Source organism: Wyeomyia smithii, chromosome 2, assembly GCF_029784165.1.
Source record: "Wyeomyia smithii strain HCP4-BCI-WySm-NY-G18 chromosome 2, ASM2978416v1, whole genome shotgun sequence".
In the NCBI taxonomy this organism is placed as follows: domain Eukaryota; kingdom Metazoa; phylum Arthropoda; class Insecta; order Diptera; family Culicidae; genus Wyeomyia; species Wyeomyia smithii.
Genome location: NC_073695.1, coordinates 110957617 through 110985372, shown reverse-complemented (window position 1 = coordinate 110985372; position 27756 = coordinate 110957617). Strand labels below are relative to the sequence as shown.

Here is a 27756-nt window from a genome sequence, read left to right as displayed (position 1 = left end):
CATACAATACCGTTATTTACCAACTGCAATGGTTCTGGTTAGCGATCACAACCAATTAGAATAGACAATTTGCATTACTCTTTCTTGTGTCATTTTGAAATTTATCTTATCCGCAGAAGTCGTGGTGAGTCTGAATTATTTACTAGTTGAAAAAATCCATTTTAGGAAAATCATTACGATAAAGAATATTTCGAAGAAAGTATCATATATTCCCAATATATTTCCCATCATTGATTTCAGGATGCACGATTTGAAGTACATATTACGCATTTTATATCAAAATCTATTACAAAGTTTATAAGCTATGCATCTTTGAAAGTGTTGATGTCAAATTTTTCAACAAATGTATCACCAATTACAAACAAATTGTCTTGAAAATGCAGACATTCGACACCAACATAAAACTTTGTATATGTATTTGATTAGAGGACTTGTCGGAGCATTTTTTTTATTTCTGTAACAACAACTTTTTGTACCTTTTATAAATTCATATTTTTATTGTGATTACACGTCTTGACTATAAATAACGATTTATGACGTAATTTAAACCAGTAATTCCGTAAGCGAATCCATTATTAAATGGAGTCGTTTTCGAGATTTCCCGAGACTCCATTTTCTTTCAATTACTGTATCTTCGCATACGCATTTCACTTGTTTTTGGTTTTCTACTACCAGGATCTAGAAGGTTTCAAAGAGAGAATTTCCATCAACATATAAACAAAGAGAACGCAATGTTTTCTTACAGGTTTCAACACTGAAAATTATATCATTGGATATGCAAAATGTAGAAGAATTATCTGTATTAAGGTAATGTATCATGATCGGAACAGTCCGCAAAAGGTACCATGATCGAGACAATTGTTATATGCGAAATTTTCTCCACTATTCAATGGAAAAATATATCAAACATTCAGCAAAAACATCAAACAACTTCTCCTAATGCTGTTCAGAAAGTTTCATCAAGATTGTTTAACTATCTAGTGCCCAAGGTAATTTTCAGACGGACTTTGAAAAAATCACTATGAATTTTTATAAACATTTTTTAGTATTGATTGAAGCTTTTTAGAGATTCTATTGAAGACCGTTAAGTATTACTATTAGTAGAAAAGGTTGAAATAATTATTTATTTTCGAACCTTATTTTCCTTACTACTGCGCTCATACCTTGTTTTCAAGCAGTGCTCATGTAACCAAATGTTCAAAGGTTGTAAGTATATTTTTCTCCGTAAAATGCTTTTAAAATATTTAAATTTTATGAAGAAACACTTTTGGTGCAAAATATTTGCTCCAAAGTTGGAATTATTGGTGGAATGCGAAGGCTTGTTTGGTATCATGATCGGAATAGCTTACTTCTGAGACTTTACCGCTTCATTTTGCCTGTGCTTGATATAAAATGATGGATTTCACGCACGTACCAAACAGTTCCGATTATGATACAAATTCGATGATAAGTTAAAATGATATATTAGTATGAACTCACGTCGGACTACCTATAAATTTTTAGTTTTGGTAAACTAGACAGATGATTGATAGAATTTGTTCATGCTGTATTAATGGTTTAAATGTGACATGAAAATCAATGTACCATAAAAATAGTCTGAAATACTTTACTTCACTTAAAGTTAATGAAAAGTTTCAAGATCCATTTCACGAGCACTTCATTCACGGGCACCAAGAATTGACAAAAACCGCTCACTGGATATTTTTTATCAATAAAAATATCGACAGGACTTCATCGTTCCAACGGGTCAACTAAAATTGATGTACCTATTTTATTTTGGTCAACATACAAGTTGTTTGCTGCTACCAGTTAGGTGACTTATAGCTCTATCAAAAAGTGCCTGTATTGCGCCAGCTCCCTCACCCGCAAGTCTCCTTCGATATGATCGAGCCACCGTGTGCACTGCGCCCCTTCAATTCCTGGTGCCGGTGAGGTAGTTGAAGGGGGGTGATTTCGCAGGGTTATCGTCCATCATCCTCACGACTTGTGCGTTCCAAGTAGCGCATGTTACTCATGACTCATGCGCCTTCGCTACTCTCTACTATCCGTCTGTACTCAACCGTAGATAGACCGCTGCACCTTCCATTCGAAAGCTACAAGGGCATATCCAGTTCTCCGGGTTGTTTTCTCGATACCAAAGAGGACTACTAGTCTAATCAGGGGTTTCGAAAGAATCGTCTACCATAGTGATGCGTCTCTGGATCTCAGTTGTTGTCGGCGGTCATCAGTAACCGCAAATACTCGACTTCGTTGACCACTTCCAGCTAATCGCCGTCTACAGAGACTTGAGTTAGGAAGTTGATGCAGTTCTTTTTAGAGCCTTTCGCTTGCACGTATTTAGTTTCGTATGAATTCATCCACACCCCGAATGGTCTGGCTTCGGCAGTCAGGCGTAGGTTTCTTCCACCGTCGCAAAGTCCTATGATGTCGAGGTCATCCGCAAAACCCGGGTTTGCAATATTCCCGGGAATCGATTACCCGGGAAACGGGAATGAACATCACATTTCCCGGGAATTCCCGGGATCCAAGAATGGAACAAATTTCTTAGCAAAATTGAGATTTCAAATAAAGTAGGGTATCGAACGTCTTCGTCGGTGGTTTTCTTCGGCAGTTTTTCTGCAGCAATGTTATGCAAAAGAGGGCCGAAAACGTAACAAAAATTATTTAAAATGTCATTATCAATTCGCATGAGAAACTAATTAAAAAAGAAAAAAATAAAAGAAAATTCAGGTTTACATCATAAATTCGCGATTGATTTTTGTTGTAAAATATTTACAGAAGAGGAAGTTTTCATTTCGCCAAATAATCGTTTCAGATCCAATGACAATATAACGTTAAGACAAAATAATGTAATTTCCTTCTGTAAAACTTTACTTAAGTCCGCTGAATCATAAAAATGCATAGCAAATCTAGTTTTCAATGTCAGAACAATAAATTAAACTCTATTGGAGTTGGAAACACTATTCATTAGAAAAGGAAATAATCACCCAAGCAACAATTGAAACATAAAAAAACAATAAATTGTGATCATTTGTTGCACTAATGAAATTCCGAGGTTTTAAGAAACATTTTTTGTTACTACGATGAAATTGTAAAGAAACAAGCAACAACTAAAGTTGCATCGCTGCTTCAAAAATTTTCTCACCAACAACGTAATTCGCGAGGTTGGATTTGTTGTTGAAACGTGTAAACGGCATTTGAAAACCTAACCTTCACTGAATAGATCTAGTGGGTGGATCATACAGGTTGCCAACGTGATGCTTGCGAGATACGCAAAACAAACACACGAAAATACTTCTAAAAGTTGCTGTCATGTTCTGCCATGTAACAGTAACTTTTGCTCGATCGTTCGCCTTATATTTGTTTTTGAGATGAGATACTGCATTGTAACTTTTAAGTACTTGGACTAGAAGTCGTCCAAAAAATGTGGGTCTCTAGAACGAAATGTGATAAATTGCTTTGAATTTCATTATCACGCTGAGGTACTGATGAATTGAAGAAGCAAAATTAAAACTGGTAATGACCATTAGCATGATGAGGGAAGCAATATTTAAAACTGAGTCATGAACTTGTGTTGGAGATGTAAACCTAGCAAGCGACGAATAATCATTTTAATGTCATAGAATAAATTTTAATAAACGTTCTTTCTAAGTTTGTCCATCGTCAAGTTAAGACGTATTTCCATTTAGTAGTAAATCCTACAATAGGTTGTGGGCCATTCAAAGTTAAAGATGGAAAGATCCGGAATTTCGAAACTGACGAATGGAAACTATGAAGCATGGAAACTTGAAGTAGAATTTCTGTTGGTACGCGAAGGTCTTTGGAAATACATCGTTCCTGGAAACAAGCCGGAAGAAGCTGAAAATCGAGCGAATGTCCCGGAGCTAGTTGCCTGGGACGATGGGGATCAAAAAGCGCGTGCGACTATCGGACTTTTGCTGAGCAGGAATCAACACGGTCATATCCGGGGGACGCAAACTGCAAAGGAAATATGGAAAAATCTCGAAAAGCAGCATGAGAAAAAGTCGCTGACGGCAAAAGTTCATCTTCTGAAGCGAATTTGTGACCTGCATTTCCATGACGGAGATGACATCGAAAATCATCTGCAAGTATTCGAAAGCCTGTTCGACAAACTGGCTAACGCCGGTACTAAACTGGATGACGATTTGCAGGTAATTCTAGTATTCCGAAGTCTACCGAGTTCTTTTGATGCTCTGACGACTACCCTGGAAAACCGGTCGGAAGACGAACTTACGCTGGCCCTTGTGAAGGATAAAATCATTAATGAGGTTCAGAAACGAAGCGGAATGGTTTCGGCTGATTCGGCGGTATTAAAAGTGGATGGAAAGATGAGAGCCATCGTTTGCCACCACTGTCAGAAGGCCGGTCACAAGAAGCGAGACTGCAAATTGTGGCAAAAACAAAACCAGGGTGAGTTTTCTCGAAACGAAAAATCCGTTCTCAAGGAGACTAATAAAGTTGCTAAACAACCGGCGAAAGCGAGAAAAGCAGAATCTGATGATGAAGATTTCGTTTTCACTGTGAGTGAAGCACCAGTGACCATGTGGATTGTGGATTCTGGTGCCAGTTCACACATGTGCGCTAATCTGGAGTTTTTCGTGTCTGTCAAGGACCCACGAGATGTATTCCAAGATTCGTTACGGTTGCTGATGGGAAGACGGCCATTGTGAAAGGAGTTGGTGATTGCCAAGTTCACTGTTATGGGCAGAATGGTGAAGCGAAGCAGATTCGACTAACTGGTGTGCTGTACGTTCCCGATCTGGACATGAATCTGGTATCTGTGGGAAAATTAGTTCAGAGAGGCGCAAAGGTTGAGTTCAACGAGAACGGCTGTACAATTGCCAAAGGGGCACGAATTGCAGCTGTGGCGAGGCGTAGCAACGGACTCTATCACTTACACATGGTGGAACGCGTGGGCGCCGTGAACGAGCATTGCAACGAGAAGAATTGTTTACATGACTGGCACCGGAAGCTAGGTCATCGTGAAATCAAGGCGCTTCAGGAACTGGAAAAGCGACAATTAGCAACTGGCATCAAGATCAAGCAGTGTGGTATGATGTTACCTTGCGAGACTTGTATAAAGGGAAAGATGGCAAGGTTGCCATTTCCAAAGCAATCCCAAAAGAAAACAACGGCTGTTATGGATCTGGTACACAGCGACCTGTGTGGACCAATGAGGACAGTAACTCCGGGTGGTCGTCGGTATTTTCTGACGCTGATAGATGACCACAGCCGGTATACAATGTTGTACCTTTTGCGAGGAAAGTCAGAAACATTCGAGCGAATCCAAGAATTTGTGCTGTTAATGAAAACGCAGTTCAGCAGGCCGCCGAAAGTTCTACGATCCGATCAAGGAGGAGAATATCGTAGTTTCAAACTCATGGCGTTCCTAAAACGTGAAGGCATTCAGCAACAGTTCACAGCAGCATATACACCGCAGCAGAACGGTGTGGCCGAAAGAAAGAACCGTTCCTTGGTGGAGATGGGCAGATGTCTACTTTTAGAAGCAGGTATGCATAACCGTTACTGGGGTGAAGCAGTCAACACGGCGAATTATCTTCAAAATATGCTACCAACGAAACCGATTGATCAAACACTGTACGAAATATGGAATGGAGTCAAGCCAGATGTCTCGAACCTGCAAGTTTTCGGATCATCAGCATACGTGTTTGTTCCTGAGATCAAACGATCGAAGCTAGAATCCAAAGCCGAAAAATTGACTTTTGTCGGTTATTCGATACAGCATAAGGCATGGCGGTTCATCGAAACGAAGACCAACAAGGTGACGATAAGTCGGGATGCTCGTTTCATACCTATCATGAGAGACAAAGTGGAAGCTTCTGGCGAAGATGACAGTATGTCATTTTATCATTTTATTATTTTGCGCTGTTCAAACAAACCGATTGTGATGCGGAGGTAGTGGAAGAACTGGGGCAGAATGAACCAGCAGTTGAGAAAGTGGAACCAGATGTCGTGAATTCCGATGGTAAAGTAAACCAAGATGCAGAAATCCGTGATATTTTGGACGATAGTCTGTACGAGGATGTCAATGGAGAAGAATCAAATATAGAAGCTGAAAAGGAGCTAGAACAAACTGTAGATGTACGTCGGCAATCGACCAGGATTACGAAAGAAATCCCTCCTCAATACTACTGTCCAGATGGTAGACTAGCACGTCACGAGAATAATGAGCCTCGTACCTATAAAGAAGCAGTAGAGAGTGCAGAGAAGGCATCGTGGAGGAAAGCCATGCTGGAAGAATTGCAGTCGATGAAAGATAACAACGTGTGGGAGCTAACCACATTACCGGCGGGCAAGAAAACCATCGGATGCCGCTGGATTTTCAAGAAGAAAACGGACGAGAATGGAAAAGTCATCCGACACAAAGCGCGGTTAGTTGCACAAGGTTTCACACAAAAATATGGAGTAGATTATGATGAAGTTTTGCCCCTGTTGTGAAGCAAATAACGTTCCGCACACTAATCTCCGTTGCCAACCAAAGGAAACTTCTCATCAAGCATGCAGATGTAAGAACAGCATATTTGAATGGGGACTTAGAAGATCCAGTGTTCATGCGGTTACCTCCTGGGATCACGGTGGATGGAGATAATAAGGTTTGTCGTCTACGTAAAGGATTGTACAGGTTGAAGCAAGCTGCTCGCATCTGGAACCACAAACTGAACAAGACGCTCGTGCAAATGGGTTTCAAGCCGTCGAAGAACGACTGTTGTCTCTACGTCAGGAGGAGTGATGGAAAAACCGTTTATATTGCTGTATACGTTGATGATTTTGTCATAATATGTGAGTCAGAACAGGAATACGAGGGCATCATCGAACAGCTGAACCAAAACTTCAAGATAACGTCTCTCGGGGACATCAAATTATTCCTCGGAATCCAAGTTACCCGTTATAATGAGTATGTTGCACTCAATCAGAGAACGTACATCCAGAAGCTTCTGACAAGATTCGATCTCGAAGAAGCAAAGCCGTCTACAATCCCATTACATCCTGGCCACTTCCATCCCAAGGAGGAGATTCCGCTGCCGAATAATCAACAATATTCAAGCTTGATTGGTGGATTGCTGTACGTGGCCATGTGTACCCGGCCAGATATCGCCGCAGCTGTATCTATCCTGGGCAGGAAAACCAGCTGCCCATCGCAAGCTGACTGGGTGGAGGCGAAACGTATTTTGCGGTATCTTAAAGGTACCATCAACCACGAGTTAGTCCTGGGAATAGATTCCACGCACTTGGAAGTTTTCGTTGATGCTGACTGGGCCGGCGATACCAAGGACCGGAAATCAACCACGGGCTATTTGATCCGGTACGCAGGAGGAATGATTGGATGGTGCTCCAGGAAGCAAGATTGCGTAACACTGAGCAGTTCCGAAGCTAAATATGTCGCTATTACGGAAAGCTGCAAAGAGTTATGCTGGATATTACGCCTATTCGACGATTTGGGAATCCACACTCAATTACCAGTTATTGTAAATGAAGATAACCAGAGTGCCATAAAGCAACTTGAGTGCAACTCTAGTGAACGCCGCTCGAAGCATGTTGATACCAAATATCACTATGCACATCAACTGAAGCAGCAAGGAGTCAATCGTCCACAGTACCTTCCCACGAATGAAATGCTAGCTGACATGATGACGAAGCCGCTACAAAGTAACAAGCAAACACTGTTTCGTGATGGAGCCCGGATTCTCCCGTCGAGGAGGAGTGTTGGAGGTGTAAACCTAGCAAGCGACGAATAATCATTTTAATGTCATAGAATAAATTTTAATAAACGTTCATTCTAAGTTTGTCCATCGTCAAGTTAAGACGTATTTCCATTTAGTAGTAAATCCGATCTACGGCCACCACTCTCAAGTACAATAACTTGCAACTGTTTATACAGCAAATGACGTAAATAGTACAAACGAGAAAAGTGAATAGAAATTGATAACTGGAGTTAAATCCTCAAATTTCTGTAAATAATCAAAGATAAATCGCTATACAGACAATCTCTTTCCATTTTGATCATTTGCCATTTTACAATCTTACCACAACGCCATGAAGTTTCTATTGCGCCCTAGTTGCTGCTACGATGCATCTTCGTAGCTGTAATTTTACCATGCAGCATTTACCATGTTGTTATCAAATTCCATGCATTAGTCCATACACATTGCGGTTTCATTCTTGAAACTTGTGTTGAAACAACGGAAATGTTGCAATTGGCTCCACCTGCGCTTTTTTATCATTGTATAAGAAACTGAGATGTAACTGCAACTTAATTTCGCATAAGAATTTGTTGCTGTGATGTACAAAATTTATAATCGAAACAAATGTTGCTGCTTGGGAAGCAACTCGCTCAGTTGTGAACCAACTAGTAAAAATAACATTGATCGAAGCAAATATTTGCCTAATTTTTCGTTTACTGAATAAGACAGCAAACAAGTAATTGAAGCAAATAATTTGATATTACATGGCAAGCAAATATAAATCGTCATTTCAAGCATATATGCATTCTGTGCCGAACACGCATCAGTACTGGACGTGTTTGGTGATCGGTCCGATAGAGTATAAAACAAAAGACGTGTGAACAAGTGTTGGCATTGTTTGCCTGGTCGAGTGAAATAAATCCGGGTTCAAGGTCGTTCCTTTGTGCAACTGTTTCGCATCGTGACTGCCAGCTGGTGCGTAAGCCGATTTGGCTGCTGGCTGGATTGTGCTACAGCAGTGGACGAGACACAAACGAGGAAAAAGAAGAAGCCATCAGTGTCAGCGAGTCGTATCGCTGTGTGGAGTGATCTCACACCTGGCTCGCTGCTGGTGGCTGTTTGGTGCTGCTGTATTGGTGCTGCTGGCTGTAACGGCTGCTACTTCGAACGATCGGACAACCAACCTTACTGGAAGGGAGAAATAAAAAGGTACGTGTTCTTGTCAGCGCTAGTGCGCTAAACATAGCGCGATGGATGTAGATCCCTCGCCTCCCGCGCCACCATCCCCGAACCCCTCTGACCCTGACCCTTCTGTTACCCCCTCCCCTGTTCATTCTTCAGTCCCCCCTCGCCCCAGGCTTTACCCAGACGGAGCCCAGGGCAGCTATACTGTCTATTTTCGGCCAAAGGCGGGACCGAAATCGAAACAGTTGAACCTCTTGCAGATTTCTAAAGACCTGACGAAGGAGTACAAGGGCGTGACCGAAATTTCCAAGGTCCGGCCTAACAAGCTCCGTGTCGTGGTCGGTAACCTGAAAGAGGCCAACGATATAGCTTGCTCTGAGCTCTTCACACGCGAGTATCGCGTTTACATACCCGCACGAGACGTGGAGATCGACGGTGTCATAACCGATTCGAGTCTGTCCGTCGAGTGTATACTGCAAAGTGCCAAAGGGTGCTTTAAGAACAAAACGTGTCCCGAAGTAAAGGTGCTCGACTGCAAGCAATTGCGGTCAGCATCGATCATCGGTGGCAAAACAGTATACACTCCGTCAGACTCGTTTCGAGTTACGTTCGCCGGGTCTGCACTACCAAGCCACGTCTCGATCCACCGGGTTCGTCTCCCTGTGAGGCTCTACGTGCCCCGCGTCATGAACTGCCTGAATTGCAAGCAGTTAGGCCATACAGCCGCCTACTGCTGCAATAAGGCACGTTGTGGCAAGTGTGGGGAGTCTCATGCGGAAGATTCTTGCAGTGTTAACGCTGAAAAGTGTATTCACTGCGGAGAAAATCTGCATGAGCTCTCGACATGTGCGGTGTACATGCAGCGCAGGGATAAAATAAAACGGTCTCTCAAAGAGCGTTCAAAGCGTTCCTACGCTGACATGCTGAAGAAGACCGTTACCACTTCTCCCGTTACTTCGAACCCCTTCGATCTGTTGCCCTCTGAAGAAACCGATTCTGACGATTCACCAGCGGGAGCATCTTACGCCAATCCTGGGGAGTCTAGAAAGAGGAAAAATATTTCCTCTCCTAAACTTCCCAGAAAAGGTCCTAGGATTTCTCAAAGTGAAATGAAAGATACAAACAAACCAAACAGTGCTGCGGAAAAACCGAAGCAAACTCCTCCTGGGCTGGCAAATTTAAAGTCCCAGAAGGAGTTCCCAGCACTGCCAGGAACATCTAAAACCCCAGTTGCTCCTTTTACACTCCCAGTTGATGAAACAAACTCTGGATTAGTGAAATTTTCTGACATTGTGGACTGGATTTTTGAAACTTTCAATGTACCCGATCCAATTAAAATTTTTCTTACAGCATTCCTCCCAACAGTTAGATCATTTTTGAAGCAGTTGACTGCCCAATGGCCTCTCCTTGCAGCGATTGTATCCTTCGATGCCTAATTCAACTGCGTATATGAAGGATTCTATCTCTGTCTTACAGTGGAATTGTAGAAGTATTTTACCAAAAATTGATTCGTTTAAAGTTTTGATAAATAAAAACAAATGCGATGCATTTTCCCTTTGTGAAACTTGGCTTACTTCAAATATTGATCTCAACTTCCATGATTTTAATATTATTCGCCTTGATCGAGACACCCCATATGGAGGAGTACTTTTAGGGATTAAAAAGTGCTATTCTTTCTATCGTATTAACCTCCCCTCGATTCCAGGCATCGAAGTTGTCGCATGTCAAATGACAATACAAGGTAAAGAGCTTTGTATTGCCTCAATATATATTCCTCCCAGAGCACAGGTTGGGCAACGGCTGCTCTTTGATTTAATAGAACTTCTTCCCTCGCCACGTTTGATTTTGGGAGACTTCAACTCTCATGGCGTGGCTTGGGGTTCCCCATACAATGATAACCGCTCCTCTTTAATCTATAACCTTTGCGATGACTTCGACATGACTATTTTAAACAACGGTGAAATGACACGTATCCCGAAACCTCCAGCGCGCCCAAGCGCTTTGGATCTATCCTTATGTTCGAAGTCGCTACGGTTGGATTGCACATGGAAGGTAATCCTCGATCCTCACGGTAGCGACCATCTGCCTATTCTTATTTCAATTACTAACGGGTCAACTCGCATGCGACCAATTGACATTCCGTATGACCTCACACGAAATGTCGATTGGAAGTTATACGAGGAAATGATTTCAAAAGCGGTCGAGTCGATTCAACATCATTCACCACTTGAAGAATACAACCTCCTCGCGGGCTTGATTCTCGACGCCGCGTTGCAAGCCCAAACGAAGAAATATCCCGGCGTAACGATCAAAGAACGGCCTCCCACTCCGTGGTGGGACCAAGAGTGCTCCGATGTCTACACGCAAAGATCCGACGCGTTTAAGGCCTACCAGACGGGAGGTATACCTGGCGACTATTTACGGTATTCGGAGCTTGATACCAAGCTTAAAAGCTTGGCTAAAGCAAAGAAACGTGGATATTGGCGTCGGTTCGTGAACGAGACGTCGAGGGAGACATCGATGAGCACTCTTTGGAACACAGCCCGAAGAATGCGGAATCGCGTAACGGTCAACGAAAGCGAGGAGTCTTCAAGTAGGTGGATATTTAATTTTGCCAGGAAAGTATGTCCGGACTCTGTTCCTGAGCAAAATATTGTTCGCGATGCGTCTCCGGGCCACGACGCGATAGAATCACCTTTTACGATGGCAGAACTTTCAGTTGCCCTCCTGTCCTGTAACAATAACGCGCCTGGATTAGATAGAATCAAATTCAACTTGTTGAAGAATCTACCCGGCAATGCCAAGAGGCGCTTGTTGAACTTGTTCAATAAGTTCCTGGAGCAAAACATTGTACCGCAGGATTGGAGGCAAGTGAAGGTGATCGCCATCCAAAAACCAGGGAAACCAGCTTCTAATCACAACTCTTATAGGCCGATTGCAATGCTATCCTGTATCCGGAAATTGATGGAAAAAATGATACTCCGTCGTTTAGACCACTGGGTCGAATCAAATGGTCTACTATCAGAAACTCAATTTGGCTTCCGCCGTGCCAAAGGGACGAATGATTGTCTTGCGTTGCTTTCAACAGATATTCAGCTGGCGTATGCTCGTAAAGAACAAATGGCGTCTGCGTTCTTGGACATTAAGGGGGCTTTTGATTCCGTTTCTATTGACATTCTTTCGGGTAAACTTCACCGACAAGGATTTTCTCCAATTTTGAACAATTTTTTGCACAATTTGTTGTCCGAAAAGCACATGCATTTTACGCATGGCGATTTGGCAACTTTTCGCATTAGCTACATGGGTCTTCCCCAGGGCTCATGTTTAAGCCCCCTTCTTTACAACTTTTATGTAAATGACATCGACGAATGTCTGGCAAATTCATGCACGATAAGACAACTTGCAGACGACAGTGTAATCTCTGTTACAGGAGCCAAAGCTGCCGATTTGCAAGGACCATTGCAAGATACCTTGGACAATTTGTCTGCTTGGGCTTTACAGCTAGGTATCGAATTCTCTCCGGAGAAGACTGAGATAGTAGTTTTTTCTAGGAAGCATGAACCTGCTCAGCTCCAAACACAATTAATGGGTAAAACGATTTCTCAGGTTTTGGTACACAAATATCTTGGTGTCTGGTTCGACTCTAAAGGCACCTGGGGTTGTCACGTGAGGTATCTGATGAAAAAATGTCAACAAAGAGTGAATTTTCTTCGTACAATAACCGGACAATGGTGGGGAGCCCATCCAGGAGACCTTATAAGGCTTTACCAAACAACGATATTGTCTGTTATTGAATACGGGTGTTTCTGCTTCCGCTCCGCAGCAAACACACATTTGATCAAACTGGAGCGAATACAATATCGTTGTTTGCGTATCGCCTTAGGTTGCATGCAGTCGACCCATACGATGAGTTTGGAGGTTTTAGCTGGAGTACTACCATTGAAAAACCGCTTCTGGAGCCTGTCTTCTCGTATTCTAATCAAATGTGAGGTCTTGAACCGTCCCGTGATTGAAAATTTTGAAAGGTTAATCGAACTTAATTCTCAAACCCGTTTTACGACATTGTATTTCAATCACATGTCCCAAAATATTAACCCTTCTTCGAATATTCCAAATCGTGTCGACTTATCAAATACTTCTGATTTTACTGTGTTTTTCGATACATCCATGATAGAAGAAACTCGTGGAATCCCGGATCATTTACGCGTGCAGCAGATCCCTAAAATTTTTTCCAATAAATATCGAAACATCAACTGCGACAATATGTACTACACTGACGGATCACTTCTTGATGGGTCCACTGGCTTCGGTATCTTCAATAACAATTTAACCGTCTCCCATAAGCTCGATAATCCTGCTTCTGTTTACGTCGCAGAATTAGCTGCAATTCAGTACACCCTAGGGATTATCGAAAAAATGCCCACGGACCATTATTTCATCTTTACGGACAGTCTCAGTTCCATTGAGGCTCTCCGATCGATGAAAGATGTTAAGCACTCTCCGTATTTCCTGGGGAAAATACGGGAACATCTGAGTGCTTTATCCGAAAAATCTACTCAGATTACCTTAGCGTGGGTCCCTTCTCACTGCTCGATACCGGGTAATGAGAAAGCGGACTCTTTGGCTAAGGTGGGCGCAACAAACGGTGATATTTATGAAAGACCAATTGCCTTTAATGAATTTTTCGCACTTGTACGTCAGAATACGATCATCAGTTGGCAAAATGCTTGGACCAGAGGGGAATTGGGAAGGTGGTTACATTCCATAATCCCCAAAGTATCGACGAACCCGTGGTTCAAGGGGTTGGATGTAGGTCGGGATTTCATTTGCGTGATGTCCCGGCTTATGTCCAATCACTATAGATTTGACGCGCTCCTCCGTCGTGTTGGGCTCGGGGAAAGTGGTATCTGTGCCTGTGGTGAAGGTTATCACGACATAGAGCATGTGGTTTGGTCATGCCCTGTACACCGTGACGCCAGGTCTAAATTAATAGCTTCCCTGCAGGCCGAGGGTAGACAGCCGGCTGTTCCTGTTCGTGATGTCTTGGCGAGCCGTGACCTATCCTACATGTCCCTTATATACGTTTTCCTGAAATCCATCCACGCCCCAGTCTAGTCCCGTTCCCCTCCGTCTACACCCAACAAAACGACAAGAACACGTTTGAACCTTAAGCACAAAACCAGCAACCAGACCCCGCACAACAGAACCAGGACCCAAGGACTACGAGCCTCTGTCCCAACTCACGACATCGTGGCTCAGCAGAACGAATCCATACATGCCATTCGACGATTATCAGACGACCATTGAACAACAAAACACTGATTGGAAACCCCATGCTAGTTTTAAGTTAGACTTAATTTCAGCTCGTAGTCGGCAGCGAGGATAAAAACTTTGCTTTAGTTTTTAAGTCATCAGATATAATTGGCGCCGTTAAACATTAAATTGTATTTGTGCCGTGTCAAATAAATGTTATGTGAAGAAAAAAAAAAAAAAAAAAAAATTTCAAGCATATATTCGCTTCGTTTAATGCTTACTTTAAGGTTGCTATACATTTTCACGACATCAATCGAAACGTCGTTTTGATAGTGTATTTAGTTTTATTGCACTATTTTATAGTAAATCTTGTAAATTTTTTCGAGGAACTCGGGAATCCCGAGATCCCGAGAATCTATGTTTCTATTATTTCTGTTCCCGGGATTCAGAAAATCCGGGAAAAGACATTTCCTGGGAAATCGTTCTCGGGATTGCAAACCCTAACTCGGATCGATGCCCGCCCTCAGGATCACACCCTCAAGGGCGATGTTGAACAGTAAAAAATAAAGTCTAACACCCTGTCTCATCCGTTTGTGTCGTTTAAAGGGACTCGGAAATATACTTGAAACAGCCAGTTGCGCCATATTGGCCTTATTCAATCGTGTTAGTTTATCCGGAAAGCTGTCTTGCATGATCTGCCATAGCTGTTCTTAATCGACTGTATTGTAGAGTCACGTTGTATTCGCGAAATTTATGTAAGATCTGTCGAGTAGAAAAGATCTGGTCCGTGGTGCGTGGACTACCATAAAAACCGCTTGGTACTGGCTCACAAACCTTCTGGTTGGAGTAATCCAGCATATCACCCTTCTTGTAAATGGGGCAGACGATTCTCACCATTCCCTCAGCTGGCAGCTTTTCCTCCTCCCAAATTCTGAAAATACCCAGTGCAGCGGACTGGTAAGCGCCTCTCCACCATGCTTAGCTCGCGGCTATCTGCTGCTGGTGCTCCTAGGTCAGGTCCTGTTCCGCTTCTACTTGCAGTATCGCCATTTAAGCGTCCATAAAAGTACTCCTTTAACCTTTCGACCACCTAGCAGGCATCCGTGAGACGGTTCCCATCCGCCTCGTTGCACATGTCGGTTTACGGCACATACCCTCTGCGAAACTGGTTAACCTTACCATAAAGCTTTCACGTTGCAGTTGCAGCGTAGAGTTCCTCTAGCTGCGCGTGAAATGTTTCTTTTTCTACATCGGTTCTTTCTTCGTGAGGGCAGTACACATCGAGGAAGTTGTACAGGGTATTCAATAAGTTCGAATACACTTTACAAATTTGTCAAAAAATGAAAATACAAGATATTCTTTCCCAAATATATTTTTATTAAAGAAGTGTTTATTGAGAACCTTTACGGTATATGAGCCTCTTTGTGCTGTATGACCCCAATCCACACTAGAGTAATTGTAATTGAGTAGCTATTACTTTTTATAGAAAAACTTGTGTGCATTTTCTCACAAAAGTCACTGAAGTTTCAGTTTGAAAAACAAATGTTTCTAATTTTTGTCTCTGTGGCAATTGAATTAAAATTTATTAGTTTTTCTCTGAATAATCACAGACCAAATTACAATACTGTGAAAGCACAGGTGTTTTTACATTAAGTAGTCGCGGTGATAATTTGAAGAGCAAACGGTAGTGGGTCCATAGAAATAGTTTTCCTGGTTAGTTACTGTGACTTTTGAGAAGAAATATCCACCAACAGTTTTGTGTAAAAGAATATGTGCCCTTTCAAAAAACTTACAAGTTATTAGCATTGTCACAGTGATTTTGGTAATCATCTCTTTTGGTTTAAGTTGAAAAAAAAGTAAACATCAAGCTTTGACGGACAAATATCACCGTGACTTTAATCAGGAAAAATATGTCAAAAGTTGTTCTAGAATATGTGATCCTTTTCCAATTATCTCTTTTCGATCAAATAACAAGGAAATCATTACTTCAATATCACATATTTCAGTCATCCAACATTCGATTAGTATTGTCTCACAAGAGTCTCCGTATCAATTGATCGTTATTAAATGATCTATAATCATTATCGAAAAGAATGAATCTTTTTTTACAGAAGTCACCAAAAATAATTGGTGACGAACTCCTATAGTTTTTGGGTTCATCAAGATGGAGGTGACAAATACTAATCACGGTAAAAAATATATAATAATTTCTCATATATTTTGTAACAATATTATAACAGGGGTTGCATTAGAACACACATATGATTGAAAAGAGGAATAAATGTAATATTTTTTGTTTCTGAATTATTTAAAATTTTCGGAATATTATTTAAAACCTAATTGTTCTTAAAGCGCATAAAAATTTTTAGAGGTAGGCGATATACTTTCACCATAAAAGAGGAACTGTATTTGAAAAAACATTTGGCATCTATCGCGATTCCAACTTCTTGTTCCAACTTGACTTTATATGTACACATGCAGTCATTTCTAATTTCCATCCTCGAAATGAAAAGAATCTAAAATAGTTATGGTAGTGGGTCATGAAAGAAATTTTTTATTCTAGAACTTTGTCACGAAAAATATTCATGAATGTGTTGATGAAAATGCGACTCGCGGTGACAATTTCAAACAAAGAAAACGTTTCTGGTTGCTCCTATAAACATCACCAAGTAGTCAATACGAAAAATTTCTAACAAACCACTTTGTGACAATTACCAAAAGTTTGTATAAGGCTCTAAGCCCCGCCTCTTCGACGCTTTTTTAGCATTCCTGACCATTTATAGAAAATATTCTTCGTACGAATATGAATTTTCTTTCAAAGGTCACCAACATGCCATTTGTGCGGAGTGGGACGAGCTTGAGACGTTTTTTCAAAAAAATCGAACGCGGCACACACCTGGTTCATCGGTATCTCGCCCCAGATCTTGAAAATAAGTTTTTTAAATTAGTCCATATTGCTCACTTTATGTGCGATCTGCTTGGCCCGCATGTACATACATGGACTATACATAAAATTCCAGAGGAATAACGTCCGGAAAGCTGGGAGTCCACAAGGTCTCATCGTGAAAATCAGTCAAATTCTCTCGACACCACGCTTGAACAATATTTGCCGTGTGGGCAGTTGCGTCGAAATACGTAGTAATCATTCCCGTAGAGGTCCCGAAGTGCTGGGGTCATAACCTTCTGCAGAACATCAACCTAATAGCAAGTGGCGTTGATTTTCACGTTTTTCTCGATAAGGGGAGCTTCCCACGCCTGGATTACTTACCTTACTTACCCACGCCCTGATACGCCTCCCCAAACCATAACTGACGTGGCGCTCTGGAACCGCGGGATGTTTATCTGGGAAGGGGGGATGCTGGTCTACGTCACTGATCATTTTCGACATTGTGCGGCTGATGAAAGATATATGAGGCTAAAGCTAATATCAATACCAATATACAGAATGCACATGGTGTACATCTACACAACGATAAAAAGTTGTATTCGAACATATTAAACACTTTGTAGAAATGCAAATGAAGAAACCTGCAAAGCTGCTGCATGTGATTGATTTAACATTGAGTTTGATTTTTTACCGGAGTAGCTCCGTTCTAGTTCGAACCGAATTTCTCAGAATCTACCATGTCCGATGTCGAAAACTACTATTGGTATAAACGCAAAAATGTAGGGGGCGCCAAAATCTATTTTCACCTGCACCTAAAATTACTCTTCTTATGCACCTGCAGGTCTTCAAGTGAATTGGTGGATGTCCTTGAGGGGCAATAAAGTATCCGTACTACCGGCTAACTCATCACTGGCCGTCATCCGTTTGTACATCTTGTTCCTTCTTATTTTAGCGCGTTCCCAATCTTTATCTCTATGCATCAACGCTCCTCTCCTTTCTGCCAATGTTCCTGGAACATAACAATGTGAAAGTGGCGAGGTTCCAGTTGATCTAGTAGCGGTCGCTATCGGCTGACAAAGTGGAATGATCGGACTGGACTGAAGAACTTTTTATAAATGCGTCTGCATTCAACGATTGTATGATTAGAATTAAATGATTTAACTCTATGCTTTAGTGATTACTTCAATTTCCAATCGTGGTCCCTATTTTGTCGCCAAGGGAGTTTCCGATTGTTCCAGTTCATGTTTACTTCTTGATTGTTCGTAGTATTTATTTTTTCCGGTATTCAGCCTGAGTGGGGCTGTGGATGCCTATTCTCGCAACGAGGCTGCCATCCTGGCTGTAGCTGACAAGACACCGCATTTCACATTTTAGGCTCTGGAGTGTAGACGCTGTTTGGACCGCTCATCCTGGAGTATAGATGCCCGAGGGTTGGCGGGCTGAATGCTCACAGTGACATTGACTCGCTTTACAAGGTGCAATAAGGAAACTTTGTAGAGCCCACTACCCAGTTTACTGGCCTTCCTGCTTATAAGCTGCTTGTCCGAGAAATTTTGTTTATAATGTTCACACCTAACCCCCTTATCTAAAGACTATCCGCTATCAACAACTTAAAAAAAATCCTACAATTTGTAAATAAATACGACCAAAAAGAGGAACAAGATCATCAATATTCTGAAATAAGAATATTTGCAATATAAGTAATGAATATTCGTTGAGTTTTATTATAAAGTATTTCTTTTCAGTGGGTTTATATCCCCTCAAATGATAAGTTCCTAAAGCAAACAAATCCTAATAATTAAATAGCTAAGTTTCTAACAGTGTTGAAAAGTCATCATTTGTGATTGGTCACACTCACTTATTATTTACTATTGATTATAATTAATACTTAGACTACCAATAAGCCCCATTAAAAATAGAGGGTTTATGCTTTTATACATAGAATAAACACGTGTTACGATTTCTTTAACATATTTCGATTGGGAGGTTCATCTATTTATTACTTGAATCCATTTATGGTGACAATCGGTAAAACAAGTACCATGGATGCAATATTCAGTTTCCACTCTACATTAAACTTTTTGCAACTCATTTGTTTCCCGAAATATTTTTCATAGAAATGCATGAAATCTACGAATGCTTGCCGCATGATTAACAAAACCGAGTAAACAGCTTAATCTTTGTCTTTAAACCCACCTTGCGAAGTTGCACGGAAAACTTTATGGCACGCGAGTGTCCCAATTGCACTAGTATATAAGTTCTATTGAAACCGTTCACCTTGCAGCCAGTGATTGTGCTGCAATTATTAATTGAATTAATTATTCAAAACTAGCGAATCAGCCAAAGAAAGTTAGTTTGATGTAAAACGGAAAAGAAAAATAACCTTCTATCAAACTAAATGGACGGTGAACGCCTGAACGAACACCGGTACACCCAAACCATAAGACATTTCGTATAAAAGTTATGCAGCTCTTTTAATTAAGCATCAGTTTCTGCACAGTGTTCCAACAGTGAAGTTAATCGTTAACAGGAGATCCAAGATGTTCAAGGTTAGTGGTTCTAGTAGAAAGTCGAAAAATCATTTAATTAAGTTCATCTTCCATATCCGCTAGATCATCGTTTTGGTTGCCTGTTTGGCCGTCGTTGCTTCTGCCCAATTTTTCGGAGGAGATCAAGGCCACCATGAAGACTACCATACTTATCCGAAGTACAAGTATGAATACGGTGTCAAAGATTACCACAGCAAGGACCACAAGAGCCAGTGGGAAAGTCGGGACGGTGACCACGTCAAGGGACAATACACTCTAGATGAGGCCGATGGAACGCACCGCATTGTGGACTACACCTCCGACCACAAAACCGGGTTTCAGCCACATGTTCAGCGTAAAGGTCACGCCCACCATCCACACGGAGAAAGCTATGCCAACATCGAACAACACTACTGAGCAAATAATTCGGACAAGTTCGGTTGTACCAAAGATGCTTCTGTTGTTCCTACTGCTATGCCGAAAATTGTTGCACTCGAAGCCATTCTCGTTTTCTTATTAGACGTAACTGCAATCAATAAAACTATCTGAGATCTTTATCACACATTGCGTTTTATTTTCTTGAAACTAGTAAGATTTATGTAACAGAAAAGGATAATCTAAAGGCCCAAATACACACACGGCGTGACAACGCCTTCCTGACGAAAATTGTCACTACCTTCTTAAAACCTTCTAATGTTCCTTCTAGCATCTGCCACCTTCTGCTCGTCTACACGAAAGGCGCAATCACGCCGTCTCAAACCCCGCGGAGTGCTAACCTTCTTGTCGTCATGCGGCGTTGCCAGCGCCTTCGCCAAAAGAAGGCGACAAAAGACCGTGTGGAAGGCACGATGTGTCTACACGAAAGGCAGTCAAGTACGCAGCCGAAGGCGGTGATCGACTACCTTCTTCACTAGAAGGCACAGCTAGAAGGTTTTGGTTGAAAGGCGTTTCAACGTAAGGCGCGATTATGCCTTCTAATTTGTATGGAGAAGGCATCATTACGCCGTGTGTGTATTCGGGCCTTAACAATTGTTTCGATTCATTTCAATTTTTTATGGAAGAACCTTGTATTTTTAGTCATTTTAGTCGCAATTGTGATGTTGAATGATGAGCTGATCTCATTAAATCATATCAAAAATCAATACCGAACATCTACGCCAAGTTTCATCTAAGTCAAACATGACTTTTCCACGATAATTTTTGAAATAGCGTGGAACGGTGCATCGAAAATATATTCTTATTCAATCGAAAATCAAACAACGGTTTATGGTCTTGCCCAAAACAGGTTGATTTATTTATTACTCTTTAATTTATGAGGCTTAACCATCTAAAAACATAACTAATTAAATAACCTGCACCTGACTCAAGTTCGAAAAACGAAACAAAAAAAAAAAACAAAACAAAAAGGTCTAATTTTTGAATAACATTGATCTGTTTAAAAATGAGTATTGTGGCACACTCCCCTTAACATATTTTACGCTTACCACCTACCTTAGCAATTATCTGTTCAAGTTTCAAATCATCAACGCCTTTGCATAAAAAGACCAAAACATGTTTTTCATTTCTCATAAACGATTCAATCCCACGCATCCGTTACGATAGAACTGAATTGATCTCATAAATGTCGAAGAAGTGCAGACCAGATTTTAGAGCCGTAACCAAACATGGTGCTGACCCTGAGTTTGTGATATTTTGGTTCAGTTTCCTCTTATGTCCCAGCAGTGGCGGGCGCCTTTTCACGAAATCGCCGATTCGTTATTTAAGAGAGCTTAATTTATTTGGCAAATTAGCGATTCCACCTAATTTTAAATCAGTTAACGAAAATTTAAGCATCACTTGAACCTTTTAAACGCATATCGCAAATTCGCTAAATATTTACAAATTATCGTAAGGAATTCGAAGATTTCAAACCTCCTAAATTAGTATACTCAATTATTGCTTTGTGATGCTTGGCGCATGTAATTTTGTTCAACGAAAAGTGGTCGGCGTGCGACCAGACCGAGCCAAGCGCCATTTTCTTTAAAATTGAGTTATGAGCACCAGTAGATGTGCAAACTGATAATCTATGTTCTATTAAAGAATGAAATCATTTGAATAGTTCATAGGCGTGCTATAATAAAAAATCTCTGTAGCACTTTGTGAAAAGAACGAAATTGCGTTCGACCAGAGTGAACCGTAAACACAGACATGGCATCCAAAGAAAGTGATTGTTTGTGATTTAAAAGCAAACTTTGCGATTTATTTTAACCAGTAACTGATTTCTCCGCTTTGGACAGCTCGTTAACACGACTGTCATCAGAATTAGATAAATAAACAGCCAGGTAGTTTTCGTAGAGCCGAATTTCGTTTTAATGGGCACATCATTTTTTTTTTTCAAGATCTTGCTTAGCAAGACCGAACCAAGTGCATTTGATTTACATTGGATATTTTTCAAATAAAATTAATTTTTTTCTTGTAACAAACGTCTGTACTGGGTTAATATACGTTAAATCAATAAAATTAGGCAATACCCGCTTCAAAATACCGGAGCATTTCGTATTGATATTATCTTAACACTAAGCACTTGGTGCGCTTTGGCACCAGGAAATAGAGCAACAGAAATAAAGCTTTGCTTGTCTATCAGCTGTATAATTTTTGATACATATTGGATTGAGAGATAAAGCAGCGTTGTTATCTATGTATTACGTTTGACTAGTGAGAAAAATTAGCTTGTTTAATAGTCAAGTTGATATGTTGTAGTAAATACGTTTGACCAGACCGAACTGAAGACCATTTTTTAAAATTTGTGTTCGACCAGAGTGAACTGAGTGCATAGTTGTCAAAAATAAAAACCACATATTTTAACAATTATTGCTATTTTTCGTGTATTTATGATAACAGGACGTTCATTAAGCCCTATTAATTATGTGTTAGCATTGAATTAATGATTAGTTCAAACACGAATAATTTATGGGTGGTCAAACTTTAAATGCCAATCACTCAAAACAATGTGTTTGGCGCTTGGCTCGGTCTGGTTGCACGCCGACCAAGTGAGAAAAAAAGCAAAAAAGTAGGAGGGTGGTATTCAAGACACGACCGCATGACGTTGACTACCGTATTCTTATAAAAAAAAAAAAAATATTCCATTGAAGCAAATAGTAGAGGGAATTGCAACGCTTCTTTTACAAAACTTCTGTAACAAAATTTCGAGGCACCAAAAGGGGCCAGGTGCCGAATATATTTTTGTTTTTGGTTAGTCCGTCCAGAATTCCAGCCATTTTAGTATTTTGCAGTGCCATTTATTACTAACAGCCATCAGCATAACGAGTAAAATCGGCACGAGATGACCGGTACTCTTGTCTTTCCTCCTTTCAGCTGCTATCACCTAGCGTCCGCATGTCGCTGGTGCAGTTTTGGAATCAAAATGATGGGGCGCCGGCCGCTGTCGTAAAATTAACACCAACAAAAAGATGCATATTTGCAAGGTTTTATCCGCTAGTAGCAGCATTTTGTACTAAAACAGAAAATTGAATTAGCCGCTTCTGTAACAAAATTTCGAGGCACCAAAAGGGGCCAGGTGCCGAATATATCCATGTTTTTGGTCAGTCCGTCCAGAATTCTTTCAAGATAGCGTCCGTATGTAGCCGGTACGGTTTAGTTATGAAACTGATGGGGTGAAATGTTAGAACGGTACGTTTTATACCAAGGCTTCGTCAGATAAATAAAAAGAAGGTGGGGCTACATAGGTGATGGAATGGTAAGGAAAAAGTTTTCTTGAAAGCTGCGCCGGCCGCTGTCGTAATATTAACACCAACACAAACATGCATCTTTGCAAGGTTTTTTCCGCTTGCAGCAGCATTTGGTAAAACAGAAAATTCAATTAGCCGCTTCTGTAACAAAATTTCAAGGCACCAAAAGGTGCAAGTTGCCGATTATATTTTCCTGGTTAGTCCGTCCAGAATTCCAGCCATTTAAGTGTTTTGCAGTAGCCATTTACTACTAAAGCCACCAGCATAACGGGTGAAACCGGCACGAGATGACCGGTACTATTTTGTCTTTCCTCCTTTCAGCTGCTAACACCTAGCGCTGTCGTGAAATTAACATCAACATAAACATGCATTTTTGGAAGGTTTTTTTCCGCTAACAGCAGCAATTGTAAAACATAAAATTCAACTAACCGCTTCTATTATAAAACTGCGAGGCACCAAAAGGTGCCAGTTGCCGATTTCTTGTTTACTGGTTTCCGTCCAGAATTCCAGCCATTTTAGTATTTTGCAGTAGCCACCAACATCACGGGCCAAACCGGCACGAGATGACCGTTACTATTTTGTTTTTCCTCCTTTTAGCTGCTAACACCGAGCGTCCGTATGTATCCGGTACGGTTTAGTAGTGAAACTGATGGGGTGAAATGTTCGAACGATACGTTTTATACCAAGTCTTCGTCAGATAATTAGAAAGAAGGCGGGGCTACATAGATGATGGAATGGTAGAGACAAATGTTTCTTGAAAGCTGCGCCGGCCGCTGTCGTAATATTAACACCAACACAAACATGCATTTTTGCAAGGTTTTTTCCGCTAGCAGCAGCATTTGGTAAAACAGAAAATTCAATTAGCCGCTTCTGTACCAAAATTTCGAGGCAATAAAAGGTGCCAGTTGCCGATTATAGTTTCCTGGTTAGTCCGTCCAGAATTCCAGCCATTTAAGTGTTTTGCAGTAGCCATTTACTACTAAAGCCACCAGCATAACGGGTGAAACCGGCACGAGATGACCGGTACTATTTTGTATTTCCTCCTTTCAGCTGCTATCACCTAGCGTCCGCATGTCACTGGTGCGGTTTTGGAATCAGAATTATGGGACGCCGGCCGCTGTCGTAATAATAACACCAACAAAAAAATGCATATTTGCAAGGTTTTTTCCGCTAGCAGCAGCATAAACATCGGAAACAGAAAGTGACAACAACAATAACAACAAAGTCAGATCGATTGTATCCGTTAGTGTCAACTGTGCTTGGGAAGAGAGGTAGTGATTGGCTGCGCGGTATGATTTAGACAATCGATATTAATTACCAATTTTTCAATAGTGTATCTCAAACAAAAGTTTGTTTTTGTTACATAAATTTAACCGTAAAAGAATTTCTGATCGATTGATGCCAAAACCACGAAAACCTGATTATAGATGACTGCAAAATAAGCGCTCAAACCTGACCACTTTTCTCTGGTTTTCCCTGGTTGAATTACTAGATTTTAAAATTCAGGGGCCTAACTTCGATATAGACGTTAGTCAACGTCAATAGCGAGAAAAACTAATGAAAAAAGGTATCGAAAAACAAAATACTATAATAACAGCCCATAACTTACTGTACTATATGACGGCAGGGTCGAATTTTTCAGCACTAGTTGCAAATAAAAGGCCTGATTGCCTCATAGGTTGCAATCGAATTTTATTAAAATCGGACTTTTAGTTCAACCATTATGTTCCAATATACAAAACGCTTTCTCTTTTTCTCGCTTTCTCTCTCTTTCTCTTTTTCTCGCGTTCTCTCTCTTTCTCTTTATCTCTCTTTCCTTTTCTCTATCTTTGTCTCTCTCTCTTTCTCTTCCTCTCTTTTCTCTTGCTCTCCTTCTCTATCTCTCTTTCTCTCTCTCTTGCTTTTACTCTCTCTTACTCTCTCTCTCCCTCTTTTTCTCTCTCTCTCTCTCTTTTCCTCTCTCTTTTTCTTTCTCTCTCTCTCACTTTCTCTCTCTCTCTCTCTCTCTTTATTCCTCTTTCATCTCCTCAAGATGTCTTGCTTTCTGATTTCTTCTTTCTTCGTTTTCGTTTCTTTTCTTTCCACCTTTTTGCTGTTCTTTTTCGGTTTACATTCAAATACACTTCCACTTTTATGTGCATATATTTTAGAAGCTCTTATCTTGTTCGACCGATATTCTTGAACAAATTTTCTAGTTCAGCTTCAGCAAAGTTTACCCAATTTTTTTTTTTTCCAGCACGCTACATTGGACTCTCTGATTTCAAATTATTTTGTGGTTTTGTGATCGTTTTGCACAATTTCATACAGCTCCCTGTAACCGAATGTCACTATCTTGGATTTTAAAATGGCATCAAACTCTCACTTTCCAAATTTTTTTTTTTTGACTACCGCCTTTATTTTACTTATTTATTTATTCACTTCATACCAACAGACATGTATTGTCCAAATGGTGGCTAGACTACTACACTAAACATTAGTACAACAGTTGTCTAAACATGGCAATAAATTTAGAACGAAGCACTTCAACAGATAAATGAAAATCAAACACGGACGACACTCGGTTGAACGCTCGTTGAAGACCAATGATTGCACTATTGGAGCTGTAGTTAGTACGGCGAAAAGGTAGATGCATTGAGGGTACTCTCCGTAGAGTTCTTGATGGGGCGTTTAAATTGATCTGGCGAAGAATGTCCGGACAATCAACCCGTGCTGCCAGCATATTGGACACAGTCATAGCACGAGCAGTCTCACGTAGGACATGAAGGGTGCTAAGGTGGAGAAGTTGACAACGATCCTCATAACGAGTGTCCGACATAGGCTGTCTCCATGGCAAGAGGCGGAGGGCATAGCGGAGAAATCGGCGCTGGATGCTCTCGATACGTTGAATGGCGTTGTGGTAATGCGGAGTCCAAACCGTGGAGCAGTATTCAAGCTGCGACCAAACAAGTGAGCAATATAATGCAGTCAGACAACTTATGTCCCTAAAGTCACGCGTCATTCTGAAGATTAGTCCAAGCTGCCTAGATGCTTTGGTGATTAACAAAGAAATATGCTGCTTGAAGGTGAGTTTGACGTCGAGAAGTACACGAAGATCTTTAACGACATCGACACGCTGAATGGTTTGATTGTTGAGGCTGTAGTTGAAGAGTATCGGATGCATTTTTCTAGTATATGTTATTACCGAGCATTTGAAGAGATTTAGCGTCATACGGTTAATCGTACACCAATTACTGAATGAGTTTAATTGTTGCTGGAGAACGGATGCATCTGAGGTATTTAAAATTTTTGAAAATAGTTTCAGGTCATCTGCGAATGACAGGTGTGGGCCTCGTAACAAATAATTTGCGTCGTTAAAATATAGTAAAAACACCAACGGTCCCAGGTGACTGCCTTGCGCGACACCAGATGTTGCAGGAAAAAAATTGAAAGCTCGTCTCCAATCTTGACGCTGATTGTTCGCCCTGTTAGATAAGATTCCATCCAGTGTAAAAGAGCGCCGCTAAAGCCATAGCGTTCCAGCTTTGCAACAGTAATGCGGTGGTTAACTTTGTCGAAAGCAGCTGAGAGATCAGTATAGATTGCGTCTGTCTGTGACCGTTGGGCGAAGCGTTCGAACACATAGCTGGTGAAACAGAGCAAATTTGTAGCGGGGGAGCGTTTAGGTAAAAAACCGTGCTGGTCGTCTGATATGGCATGCTGACAATGCGAGAAAATAGGTAGTATGATAACCAGTTCAAACAACTTTGACACTGCGCAAAGAGCTGAAATTCCCCTGTAGTTAACGTTCGACCTGTCACCTTTTGTGTGAACAGGAAACATATATGCCTTCTTCCAGTCAACAGGAAATTTGCTCGTCGCCAGCGATAGGCGAAACAAGTGCGACAAAGGCACAAGAAGAGGTAGAACAATTTTTTTAATAATGTAGCAGGAATTCCGTCGGGCCCAGGAGAGTTCGAGTGCTTAAGCTTACGAGCGGCGGCGAGAATTGCGTTGTCGTCGAGGTTGATAGATGAGATGCAACCGTTTAAAATAGGTACATTGTTTCCGGATGGATAAAACAGTAGAGAATTTGCTCGCAAACAAATTACAAATAGCGGCCGCGTTGTCGGCAATCATATTATCTAGCACCATAGTTGACGGCAAACTGGATTCCCTTCGTTGTTCGCTGACGAAGTTCCAGAATTTTTTTAGATCGGATTTCAATTTGGCTTCCATGCGCCGTGAGTGTGCAGAATAACAATGTCAGCTGAGCCTTTTATAAGAAATGTTGAGCCGGCGAAAGTGGTTACGTAGGGGTAACGAACCAAACTTTGACAATTTCTTGAATGCAGCGTTTTTAGTCCTTTTTAGTCGACGCAACTCCGGGGTTCGCCAAGGTGATTTATTCGTCTTGTTGCGGATTGCCTTCGGTATGAAAGTATCCATAAACCTCGAAATTATAAAGGAAAACG

The 27756-nt window shown here is 41.0% G+C and overlaps 2 protein-coding genes across 2 annotated transcripts in view; both read left to right on the top strand.

Annotated features, from left to right (window-relative positions):
• The window catches only part of LOC129721120 (uncharacterized), a 115239-nt gene that overhangs the window by 75535 nt on the left and 11948 nt on the right, over positions 1-27756 (top strand). The gene's annotated exons all lie outside the window — the stretch shown is intronic.
• Positions 19496-20137, top strand: LOC129721125 (cuticle protein 19-like). The gene is made up of 2 exons (XM_055673303.1): positions 19496-19598; positions 19662-20137. The coding sequence occupies exons 1-2, from the start codon at positions 19590-19592 to the stop codon at positions 19992-19994; spliced, it is 342 nt and encodes a 113-aa protein (XP_055529278.1). The 5' UTR covers positions 19496-19589; the 3' UTR covers positions 19995-20137.